At 50.7% G+C, this 12,429-nt stretch overlaps 1 protein-coding gene across 1 annotated transcript; it reads right to left on the minus strand.

Moving 5' to 3' along the window:
• Positions 1 to 1,113: 1,113 nt before the first annotated feature.
• LOC103588810 (protein transport protein Sec31B-like) lies at positions 1,114 to 11,784 on the minus strand (the record flags this gene model as incomplete). Its single annotated transcript, XM_008570610.1, is given in 14 exon segments — positions 1,114 to 1,615; positions 2,489 to 2,560; positions 2,965 to 3,875; positions 4,816 to 4,848; positions 4,851 to 4,983; positions 7,678 to 7,839; positions 8,420 to 8,433; positions 8,436 to 8,592; positions 9,317 to 9,462; positions 9,852 to 9,978; positions 10,242 to 10,433; positions 10,959 to 11,045; positions 11,349 to 11,447; positions 11,710 to 11,784. Coding segments are annotated over 12 exon segments (1,572 nt in total), but the record flags the coding sequence as incomplete, so codon positions are not given.
• Between the last annotated feature and the right edge of the window lie 645 nt (positions 11,785 to 12,429).

Below are 12,429 nucleotides of genomic sequence, written 5' to 3' on the forward strand. Positions count from 1 at the left end.
GTGGTGCTGGTGGTGGTGGGAGGGAAGGGCAGGCCAGGGCACTCGCCTATTGTGGGTCTGGATTGGATGCTTCCACTCATTCATTTCCTTTTAATTAACCCGCATTCCTGGAGGAGAAATATTTATGTTGGCTCCCATAGAGGCAATCCTCAGACTGGAAAGAAGGGGGAAGAAAGCCTGTCTTAGCAAAACAATATCTCTAAAGAGCTCAAGAAGAGAAAATAGGGGAACAAAATGCCATTAAAATAGCCTTCTACCCCCACTGGAGTCAATGAAAACTTCATTTCACATGCTAATCCGCCACTCCGCCCCCTTCTCTTCTCACAACACCTTTTCCGAAAGTGTTTGGGAAAAGTCTTCGCAGTCAGTACACAGCTCCCCGCAGCTCAGACTTCTCCTTGTGTTAGTTCAGGGCCCCAAGTGGGGCTCTCGCTCCAGCAGCGGCTTTTTTCTCCCCCCCTTTAATTTAAACAAAGACTTCGGAGTTCATCAACCTCCCACTGAAATTCACAGCTGCTGAACAAACTAATCCCCTCTCCCCGCCTTTCTTCCCTTCAATGGGCTCTTGGCTTCAAAGACACTTTGGGAAAAGACTTTGCTGGGGCTCACACTGCTTCATCAATAGAAGTTAGTGCAAGTATTATCTGAAGAGCAAGTGGCTTTACAAACAAATACTGCCTAACAATCCCTCCCTCCCAAACACACACATCTAACCCGCAGACATGATGGGATCTACAACAGGATTAGGGCTAGTACCCCCCTGGCTTCACACTCAGTCCCTTTGTGTGGCTGAGCTCAGCACTGAAGTGGTGTGGGGAAAACCCTGAAGCTGAATGTCAGGCACGGATGGAGACACGGAGACAGACAGACACACACACACACAGAGACACACACACACACAGCTGAATGGCCACAAATGATGCAAGGAAAGACCTTTGCAGCCTAATTCCACAGGACTGAACACTTTCCTTTAACTCCCTGACTTCTTACCTCTCCCCAGGTCTCTCGCCAGCCTAACTAGGGTGCAGGGAGCAAGGACAAGGAGGACTAGGAAGAGAGGTAATGGCATAGTAGGACCCAGAGGAGGGAATGATTGGGAGATGACTGAGGAAATCAAATCAAAGCCGCTTTATTGCACCATTAAATACATCAACTCATCAAATGCAGAGTTCAACCATGAAAATGTAGCCAGAGAACGTAGCCCTGAGACATGTGGCTGAGGGAGAAGGGCCCCCAAACCTTGAGGACCAGTGCTAGAAGAGTCTTTTGTTAATATGGCTCCTATTCCAAATTGGGCTTATAATTACAGAATAAATAGTCTAGGGCCTTGGGCCAGAGCTCAACCATAGGTAGAGTCAAGGGCCCTTCCCCATAGGCTGTGGTCCCTCTCCTTCTATCTCAAAGCCTAAGGCAGCTCCCAGCAAAAGGCAGTTCACCCCTTCCATCTTCCACTTAAACTAGCCCACCCTTAATAATGCTGGCAGATGAGAAGTTCCACTTAAAAAGGGCCAAAGTTTCCTCTCTTGGTTCTGTTCAGCACCCACCCGTCACATCCATGACTTGTTTGAAGCAGTCAATTCGACCCCAGTCTCTGGGGCTACAGAGAAATATGGACCTGGAAGTACGAAGTCAGAGGCAGGGGGAAGGTAAAGTCAGGCTCATAGACCACAGAAGGGAAAAACAAAAGACCCAAAAGATGGGCCAGAATAGAGGTAGACTTGGAAGTAACAATCCTATTCACCTTCCCAGAAGCCAATTAAACAGCATAACCGTGGGGGAGAAGCCATCCTGCCCAGGGTATAATCTGTCAGGGTATAGTATTAGGGAGAGTGATGAACTGGCTCTATGCCCTGCCTTCAGGGCTGAGAGAGTCCTGGGTAGATCCCAGAAGACCAGGCATAAAGGGTGAAAAGCAGGCACTCAGCTGGTTTGGAGCCAAGCCTACAGCATCACATATCTGGCAGCATGGGAAGAGGGTTGGGAAAAACAAACAGAATCTGTTCCAAAATTCCCCTTTTCTGCAGGGAGGAGTTAAGTAACAGCAGAAGTGGCCTCCCAGCAAGAGAGGCTGCCTGGTTTAGACCCGCAGCTTGTGAGCGATCGTGAGGACAGCTTTGAGGATAGGCATGAAGCTGGACACTTCGCTGAAGCTGCTGCAGCCCACCATCTGGGCATGCATTGCGAGACCCTGCTCAAAGTTGCCTGCATCTACACATCGGGCAACCTCGTGGAGCCCAGCCAGGACAGGAGGCGAGAGCTGTGAAGGATTGACCCTTAGGTTAGTAAGCCTGACCCAGCCCCTACCCTGGCAGCATGGAAGGGATAAGAGAGCACTCAAGTTCTGGAGCCCACTCCAGGCAAGATGTAAGCATTTTGTGGGGAACCCAGGCAAGTGAGACCTATGGGAAGAAATGACACTGGGCTTCCTGTGGCCAAGGGTGATGGTGGAAGGGCAAGAGGCAGAGGGAGTACAGCTAGGTGTACTTACTGTCCCCTCACAGAGCTTCTCATATAGACATTCTAGATGTCGGGCTGCCTCATCCAGCTTCCTCTTTGTCTTCTGCACAGAGGGAAATGGATTCTGACCCCAGCCCCTAAGTATAATACTACACAGAGCTATAAAGAATCACGGTATATTAGAACTAAAATGGCTTAATGCTACTTCAGCATTTCACAGAGGAGGAAATAAAGACCCAAAGAGGGTAAGTGACTTGCTCAAGCTGACACAGCTGCCGCATGAATGGCAGGTTTCCTTATTCCTGGCTTCGCCCTCCTTCCAGCACTCTCTGCTGCCTTTAAGTCCCGATGCTGTTGGTCCCCACTACCTAGGAGCTGGACTTCAGACCAAACTCCAAGTCCCTCAGACATCAAATAAGTGCAAAATAAGGAACTGGTCTACAGCTGAGGGGTCTTGGAACCAGCTAGGGAAGTGAGGACGGCATCGTGGGGAAGATTCAGACTTACTAAGTCAGTTGCAGGTAGGGAGCAGTGCTGGAGAAATGCCTCAAAGCTGGTCTTCAAGGACTGATGCACTGGGGGCAGCTCCTTCCTCTCCTTCTTCTCAGGTGGCAGTTGCTGAAGTTGCCAATGAAGAAGCAAGGAGAACGGACAGACAGGCAAGCTGTCCTTCTCACGGCCTCCCTAAGGACTAGTCCTCAGTGACTCAGAGTCACACTGTTCCCATTAGAGCACAGCAGAGCTGGGGGAGGGGCACCCTCCCCTTCCCTGCAGTAAGGACACCTGGTACCCATTCCCAGTCTCCTCCATCTCAGAGGCTGCCTCTGCATTGAGTAATGAGGCCCATCTACCATGCTCCCACTTTTCTACACCCAAGGAGGGCTGCAAGGTTTTTCAGGAAGGGGAACACATTGTCCCTGTCACCTGCAGGCTGAATTCTCCTAAAGCTCCAGGGAGAGCATGATTCACACTGGAGAGAGTGGGTTGTGAGGGAAGGAACCCTTGTGGCTCAGGGTTGAGACTCATAACTAGAGCAATAATTGGTGCTGGGGGCATAAATGTCTCTAGCAGCTAAAGAGAAAGAAAGAAAGGCATGTGAGTCCAAGCTGACAGACTCCATAGGCCCTGGTTTTGGGGAGTGGCAGAGATTACAGTGAACAAGGAGAAAGAACAGTGAGTGGAGAACAGGGAATTGGGAAGACTGGTGTATGAATGTGAGAGAGAAAGAGCAGGAGAGAAGAGTGGGAGATGAGAGAAGACAGCCTGAGAATGGGAAGGACTGGGCTGAATTCTGGAAGGCACTAGAATGTAGGGCACCAGTAAAGGAATGAGGGGAGGGGTGAAGAAAGATGCATTGACCTTTTTCCTCTGGAGGTTTCCCCTGGGGGCCAGAGCTTCTTTCCAGGAATTTTGAGGTCCTGTAGAGAAAAAAGATAGAGGTTTTTAGGGACCTGATTAGGAACATTGGAAATTTTGGGTCTGAGGCTGGAAAAACTGTTTTAGTTAGAGTTCATCACACCTCCCTCTGCAGACCAGCCACACTCCCAACTGACATTCTCTAACCCACGAGGCCCTCATTCATTGGCTTCAGGAAAAAGACTCCCAAGGTAGTGGTGGGGAGGGGAGGAGAGGAAGGCAATAACCCAGAAGAGGGAAGCCATGGAAGGAAGACTGACCTGGATGAGGAGTCGGGAGGCCAGTGGTTGGGAGGGCACTAGGGCATGGAGCACCTGGCCCTGAGGGTATGCCACAGGGAAGCTGGCAGGAGGGGCTGGGGCCTGGTAGTTCATATGGCTGGGACCTGGTGGTCTCACAGGAAGCAGAGGTCTCTCAGGCAGGGAGGTAGAGCCAGGCTGCATGACGTCTGGGGATACCATGAGTGGAGGGGGACCAGGAAGAGGCCATGTTCCAGGGAATCCCACAAGGTTAGGAGCTTGAGCCCTTTGCCTTCCTAACAGCTGTGGCTGAGATAAAGCTGTGCCATCTAATTTCAATTTGGAAGAAATAAGTCATGTGCCACCTAATTTCAATTTGGAAGAGACTCAGCAGATCAAGGAGGGATAGGGCAGCAATATAAAAAAAACAAAAACAAACTACTAATAATAAATGATTCATACATGTATATGGAGATCTACAATTTAAAAATACTTTTAGCTATATTCCTTAACTAACCCTCAAAACAATCCTGTAGGGTTGAAATGACCAACATAACTACTTTGGTATATAGCCAAAAGCTACAAAGTCAGTAAGTGATAGTCTTAGGAATTCGAATTTCAACTTCCAAGCTCCTCTCACTGCTTTCCTGAGACCTCTGTGCTTTGCCCAGACAGATATTCACTCACTCACTCACTCACTCACCACGCCTACCCAAAGGCAAAGGCTGGGTTGCCTGGGGCCAGGTGCCCTGTAGTCACTTATATTCTGTATCCTGGAGCCCTGATGAGAGCTAGGATGGGAAGGTGTCAATGGCATCGCTAGTGATGACTGAAGTGGGAAAACCTTTGGTTTTGGAGATGGAGGTAGAACCTGCGGAGGGAAAAAAGGGTCAGGTCTTGAAAAGGAAAAGAAAGGTAAGTAATTGAAAACAGAAAAACTAAAGAGAAAATTAATAAAACAAACTAGTTCTTTGGAAAAAAAATCAATGAAATTGATAAACCTCTATAAAGATTAATATAAGGACTTCCAGTCAAGATGGCAGAATAGACGGTCCCCAGCGTCACTCTCTCCCACAAATCAACAAATTTACAACTATAAAAATTTAACATCAGCCAAGCCAGGGCCACTGGAGCTCAGGTGAAGAGGAGGAGAGACGTATGGAACTCCTGAAGGCGGGAGAAACCACAAAGAGAGAGAGAAAAAACCGCTCTCAGTGTTTTGGCCCGTGGTGGCTTTAATGCTGGAGCACACGAGCGGACAGAAGCCACAGCTGTGCCCTTTAGATGGAGTTACTTGGAGGCGGAAGGGGAGAAGAGGACTTTGATGGCCCCCAGGACAGCAAGACCATGAATACGGTTCCTGTGGACCCATGCAGGAGTGAGGAGCCAGAACGGCTGAAAAAGGGGAGCCACTCAGAGGCCGGTGAGTCATCACAAGGGCCTGGCACACAGCCTGTCCCAAGGGAAGTGTTTGGAGCATGGGCAGTGGGGGAGATGGGCCCACTGGGAGAACACTGGGACACAGCAAGGACAGCCAATCTGCCCCCCAATCAGTGCAGGACCACTCAGAGGAGACTGGTCAGGAATACAGAATTGCATGGGGTGCAGTTCGATGAAAAAACTCAGGCCCAGGTCAGAGTTTCTACACAACCCAGGTGCACCAAGTATCTGGAGAGCCGGAAGTACCTATAAGGTCAACCATTAAACCCTGAGCTGCACAAAAAGCCTTCCCTAGGGAAACAGCAGCAAAGCAGCAATTTACCTCATCCACAGAGCTCAAGTACTGGTTCCCACAGGAAGTTTCCCCCATTTTAGAAGCAAGCAAATGACAAAAACTTAGTTCTGGCCCAGGCACACTGCCAGCGCCTTGGGGCCCGCCCAGGGCAATTTACCTCAACCACACAGCTCAAGTACTGGTTCCCACAGAAAGTTCCCCTGTTTGAGAAGTAAGCAAAGGACAAAAACTTAGTTCTGGCCCAGGAACACCACGAACGCCTTGGGGCCCACCAAGGGACATGAGGCATGGAGCGGGGGGCAGGACCCCAGCCCACAACCACTCACACTGTCAGCACCTTGGGGCCCCACCCAGGAACCCAAGGATTGGAGCCAAGTACTGGACCCCACTCCCACATACAGGCACACCACTAATGCCTAGGGGCCCACCCAGGGACCCGGGGCTAGAAGCCAGGGACTGGACCCCCTTCCCACAACCAGGCACACCATGCCAGCACCTCAGGGCCCACTCGGGGACCCAAGGCAGGGAGAAAAGGACCAGAAACCCCTCCCACAACCAGGCACACAGTGCCAGTAACTTGGGCCTGCCCTAGGACCTGGGACATGGAGAAGGGGACCGGACCACCCTCCCACAACCAGGCACCCCCGTGCCAGCAACTTGGGCCTGCCCTGGGACCTGGGGCATGGAGAATGAGACCGGACCCCCCTCCCACAACCAGGCACCCTGTGCCAGCACCTTGGGGCCTGCGCTGGGATCCAGGATAAGGAGTTGGGACTGGACTCCCTCCCCCCACAGCCAGGCACACTGCGACAGCACCTCAGGGCTGGCCTAGGGACCCAGGGTGAGGAGCTGGGGACCGGACACCCCCCCACAAACAGGCATGCTGGGACTGCACATCAGGGCCCTGCCCAGGGGCCTGAGGCATGGAGAAGGGGACCGGAACCCCTCCCACAACCAGGCACCCCACGCCAGTGCCCCGGGGCCCATCCAGGGACCTGGGGAATGGAGAAGGGGATTGGATCCCCCTTCCACAACCAGGCACACTGTGCCAGCGCCTCAAGGCCCATGCTGGGACCCAGGGCATGGAGAAGGGGACCAGACTGTCCCTCCCACAACCAGGCACACTGTGCTAGCACCTCAGGGCCTGCCCTGGGACCTGGGGCATGGAGAAGGGGACCAGATCCCCCTCCTACCACCAGGCACACTGCACCAGTGCCTTGGGGTCTGCCATGGGCCCAAGGCATGGAGAAGGGGACCGAAGCCCCCTCCCACAACTAGGCATATTGTGCCAGCGCCTCGGGGTGTGCCTAGGGACTCAGGGTAAGGAGCTGGGGACTGGACCCCCCTCCCACAACCAGGCACACCGTGCCAGCACCTCAGGACCCACTCGGGGATCCAGGGCATGGAACCGGGGATCGGACACTCTCCACAGCCAGGCACACTGCTAGCACAGCAGAACAGGACAAAAACATCTCCTCCACGTGGGTGACCCAACACAGCCACCACAATAACCATGGCTGCTGTGAAGGCAGCTAGATGCCACAATCACCACGCCGATGGTCCACCAGCCACTGGAGTGAGTTGACACAAGGAGAATTTTACTGTAGTTATTTTTTACATATCTATCTTTCCACTAGACTATGAGTTACTTGAAGGCAAGAATCATGGTTTGCAAACCTTTCTGTTTTAAGAGTCTACTAGTTGTTCAATAAACAGTTATTAGAAAAATAACTGAATGCATGCTCTATGAAGTCAGGAATTTTCATCAATTTCATTCACAAATATATTCCAAGTACCCATAAACAAATGAATTAACAAATAAGATCTTACCTGGTGAGAAGACTGGGATCCCAATCTGTAAGATGATGTCTCCTTATAGTTGGGGGTAGCTCCCACAACAACCCGGGGGAAGGGAAAAGGGGGAGATTGTTGGCTCAAGACAGCAGAACCTTGGGCATGAAAAAGCCGATCTCTTAGCTGCTGCATTGATGGCTATAGGAATTGTAATAAAGAACAGCAGTGATACGTAAATTAAAACAAGCAAACATCCTCTTTTACAAGCCTGGCCCACGTAGCAGTCAAACCTCGGTTGGTCCTCTATACTCTAGCCACTTTAGACACCTCAGAGTTCTCTAATACCTGCCAAACACTTGCATACCTCCTTTCTTGCTGTTATTTCTGCCTAGAATGTCCTACACCTGCTGGTTCTTTTTGTTTTTGTTTTGGGGCAGCTGGCCGGTATGGGGATCTGAACTCTTGACCTTGATGTTGTCAACACTGTGCTCTAACCAACTGAGCTAACCAGCCAGCCTCCTTTCACCCCCCTACCCCAACTGTTTTCATCACTGTGAAGCCTTCCTTGACCTCTCCAGGCAAAATCAACTGCTTCCCTGAAGTCCCACAGGGCTTAGTCTAAGCTTCAGTTATGGCACTAAAAGTTATTGACATCTGATCTTCCCCCAATAGATTGTGAACTGCTTGAGGGACTAGATCTTATTTATCCTAGGAAGTGCTCAGCCAGTGTTAGATGACTGAATGAAATGGTTTGCTCTCTCCACATGGTCCCACTCACCTGAGCACAGTCACTGGCAGAAAGCTCATGGCAGTGGCCAGGCTGCCCTGGGTTGCCAAGAGGTTGGCATACTGAGTAACCCTGTAGGTTGTGGCAGGACCTGGGCTCACTCTATGAGGACCCTGCAGTAGCTCCAAGCTCCTGTTAAGAACCATCACTTTCTCCATCAGTTCCTATAGGGACAAGGATAAGGGTGGCCAACCCTCTTCAAAGTGCATCCTCCTCTCTAAGTCCAGGCAGCTCACCCAGAGATTTTCCCACCATGGGTAGAGATCCTCGTCTGGCCATACCCAGGTGAAGGCAGAAAGCAGAGATATATGAGATATGACAGAGAAGGGCCACTTGGCCTCCCCTCCTAAGCTGTTAAGATTAGGCTCAACTGGACCCATCTGAGTCTTAGATTCTTCTACATCTCTGCCTCCTCTTTTTGCTTTCTTTATCCTTTCTGCTAGTACATCATCAACCACAGACTCTGTGATACTAATTGTTTCATGTGTGACTTCTGTCTCTCCATGAGTCTGTGACACCGCCCCCCGCCCCAACCTTTTCTGGTCACCCACAGAGTTCCTGATAGTTTAGATCCACAGAACTTTTCACAGTGTTTGATAGGCCAGGCTCACTATTACTCAAATACTGGATAAACTTGTATAACCAAAGCTGAAATGGTAAAAAATCATGAAGGTTATAATACCCAAGCAGCTGCTGCTCAGTCTCCCCTCAGGGAAGGAGGCGATATCTCACCCTTGCGAGAAGATCCAGAGGGCCCTTTGCTCCTCCCTAACACCTTGGCTGCAGCCTGTACCCAGAAGACTCACCTCTGATATCCCTGCACTTCCCCATCACTAGCCTCTCCTGGGCCTGATATGAAGTGGCCAGAGCCCTGCAGAGAATAGATACCTGCAGATCCATGAGGGACGAAGCCTGGTGGCATTTTGCCCAGCTCTCTACCAGCCGCTCCACACTCCCTGAGCACACATAACAGAATCTGGCTTCAGATGTTAGGGCCCTGCCACCCTCTTGCTCCATGTGAGTTCCCAACATGTCTGCAAAGAGAGGAAGCTTCATTAATGGCACAGCTTCCCTGTGCTCCTCCTCCTTCTCCTATTTGGAAACAGGTGGAGGACCATGAACTACAGGACAAGCAGCTACCGTGGCTTTAAGACAGCACAGCCTAACCATGCTGTACACTGAAAGGCAAATTTCTCACACCAAGATGTGATGAGAAAAAGCAAAACAGGACAGTAAATGATCCCTACGAAAAAGTAGGAGCATGTGCCATGGTCCTTGCCTGTTGGCCGAGCCAGCCCCTGGCCCCGACAACACGGCCTGGCCTCCAGAGCTCAGGCTGCTCCTATACCTCTTCCCTGCCTATGTCCATTGATGCCACACTGGAGTCACACCACTCCATTCTGAAGCCGAGCACCACACCTACCACAGAGCTCAGGGAATTGCTCTGGCCCTGAGTATGTCAGTAGCAAGGCCAGGGCCTCTCTCCAGTTCTTCAGGCTACAGGCACACACCATGTCTTTCCAATTATTCTGCACAACACAAGCTAAAAGCTGTAATGGGCAGAGAGGGAAGGAGGCCATCAGCCAGCCAGCCAGCCAGCCAGCATAGGCAACAGGAGTCGTGCACAGGGATGTGCTAAGAAAAGTCATCCATGAGCAGGCTTCCTGTTAGGCCACTGAGTAGGAACTAGCAGTGAGGCAGGGGTGGTTAGAGGAGAAGGAGAGAGAGACAGATAAATGCCAGCCTCAAGGTGTAGGCATCACCTGATAAGGTCCAGGTAACCCCCTTCCCTCTTCTGCAGGTGAGCAATTACCGAGGAGATTTTGGTTCTCTTCTTGGCCAAGTAGCACTCCTGTGTTTGCTTCAGCAGATCTGCACCCCCAGCCTGGGCCAGGATGATAGCATCAGCAAAGCGCTCTTTCCGCAGGCATAGCTCCACAGCAGGACCCAGTTCCCCAAGCAGGAGAGCCTGGCTCAGGAGTCCATCGGTGTCTGCAAGCAGAGGCATCCCCAAAACATTAGTCTGCTCTCAGACCCTAGCTTCCCGTCCCCTGTAGAGTCCACAACACACCCCTTATAGCTCTCTATCACTCAGCCTGCCTTGTTCCAAACAAAACCCTCGAGTTTCATTCCTTGGCAATAATATGCAGTCGGGTGCTCCAGGGGTGCCCAAGTCCAGTATTAGCTGTCTAAACACAGGCCTAAGACAAGGGAGGGGACTCAGGCGGCAGTATCACAGATGTGATGTGTGCTTGCTCAGCATGGGCAGGGTCACGGTCCTTTCAGCAAGAAGACAGAAGGACAGACAAATATCTTGGTACAAGGCCTTCCACAGGAAAGACCCATCCATGAAAATCTGCAACAAGAGAGAGAGCACTAACTGGTAAGAGACCCACCCAAGTAGATGGTGGGAGGAAGGTAGGAGGCAGGGGACAAGAGGATAATGTCTCAAGTCAAAGAACTCTGGGCCCATCTACTCCCAAGCAGAGAGTTTCTCTCCGTCAGGGTCAGGGTACCTTCTGTGATGGGGAATCTCCCGAGGAGTCATGTTCAGAGGGACCAATTCATCAAAGAAAGCTGAGGAGGCAGAGGCTTCCTCTGTGGTGTGTTTGGAGGCCTGAGCAAGGAAGGACAGAGGTGACTACTTAGGAAATAAACCCAGAAGATAGAGACAGCACTGTCATGTAGCACACTCTGAGAGCTCTATTTGGCCCTTAATAGGTAAAACTAAAAGAATAACCAGAATAATAAGGTTTGGGAAGGGCCCTAGTTCATGGTTAAGACACAGCTGCACTCCCCAAAATTCCAGCCCCCAAACTCATGGACTCTGTGTCTCATCTGGTTCTGAGAGTAAGGAAAAAGCCCTAAAGACAGGTCTCTTACGCTACCCTAGGTCAGGCCGGCTGGGCTCCTACCACACCTGGCTGTAGAAGGCCTGTTGTCCGTTACTGTTGAGGTCATCTCTCTTGAACTGAGGGCTCTCACCTAGCCCCAAGTCACTCTTCAACCGTGTGGCCACCTGCAGGGAGAGACCTATGAGCACCACTTTTAACAGCATAAGGTCAAATGAGCATTATGCTCTCTTCCCACCTCCATACCCCACCAACTGGACTCTCTAAGATCCTCATCTATTTTCCTGGGAAAAAGACTACTCCAGGAGGTAAAATTCTTGTATATGCATTAATTAAGTCCAGGAAGAAGTATTCTGAGAAGACTTCCTCTGACAGGATTCTCTTGTTCTCTGCAACAAGTACATGTTTCTAATGTGAAAAGCAGCTTACCTTCTTTTGAAGCTCTTCTTTACTATATCCTAATAGCTTTAGGAATTTCATTCTGGAGACTTGCTCTAAGGTCACCTAAGAGCACACAAAAGAAAAGTCTACATTAAATGAACATGAATGACCCTCCTCCTGCACCAAGGTGGACATCTGTGCCAGTGTACCTTCGAGTGTATTCTTTGTACTACCAGAAGTGCCCTCAGCAGGGCAACACCATCTCTTCCTTTCCCTCCCCAGAGTTGATTTATTGCCGGGCTATGGGCAGTGATAACAAAACCCCCTTCTGCATGAGATTTTGACATTCTGTCGACTTCCAAGCTCTGTTACCCTGGTAAGAGTAAAATGTCAGCTGTTTCTAGGCAACATTGCTTGTGATTGGTAAAACCACATCTAGACTGGAACTATGTAAACCATAAATAATTGATGTGGACACCATGCTCTGGGTTTCCTTAGTTGCAATGACTCTTGTAATTGGACAGATCCCTTGAAGGGACTGTGGAAGCTATGCTTTCAGAGCTGGTACAAGAGATGTTGGCTCTCATGGGCAAGAGTCTTCTCAGTCAGGACAACTTACACACCCGCCTGTTGTATATCTCATCTCCTGAGCTGTCCTCTGGAGAGATGAGGAAGAGAACTCTGACTTGCTGCATGGACTGCTACAAGGACTCTCACAGAAGGGGACGGCCTGATGCTGCCCTGCTGACAAGCTGTGGTCCCTGTCCC

Source organism: Galeopterus variegatus, unplaced genomic scaffold (assembly GCF_000696425.1).
Source record: "Galeopterus variegatus unplaced genomic scaffold, G_variegatus-3.0.2 Scaffold619, whole genome shotgun sequence".
NCBI lineage: Eukaryota > Metazoa > Chordata > Mammalia > Dermoptera > Cynocephalidae > Galeopterus > Galeopterus variegatus.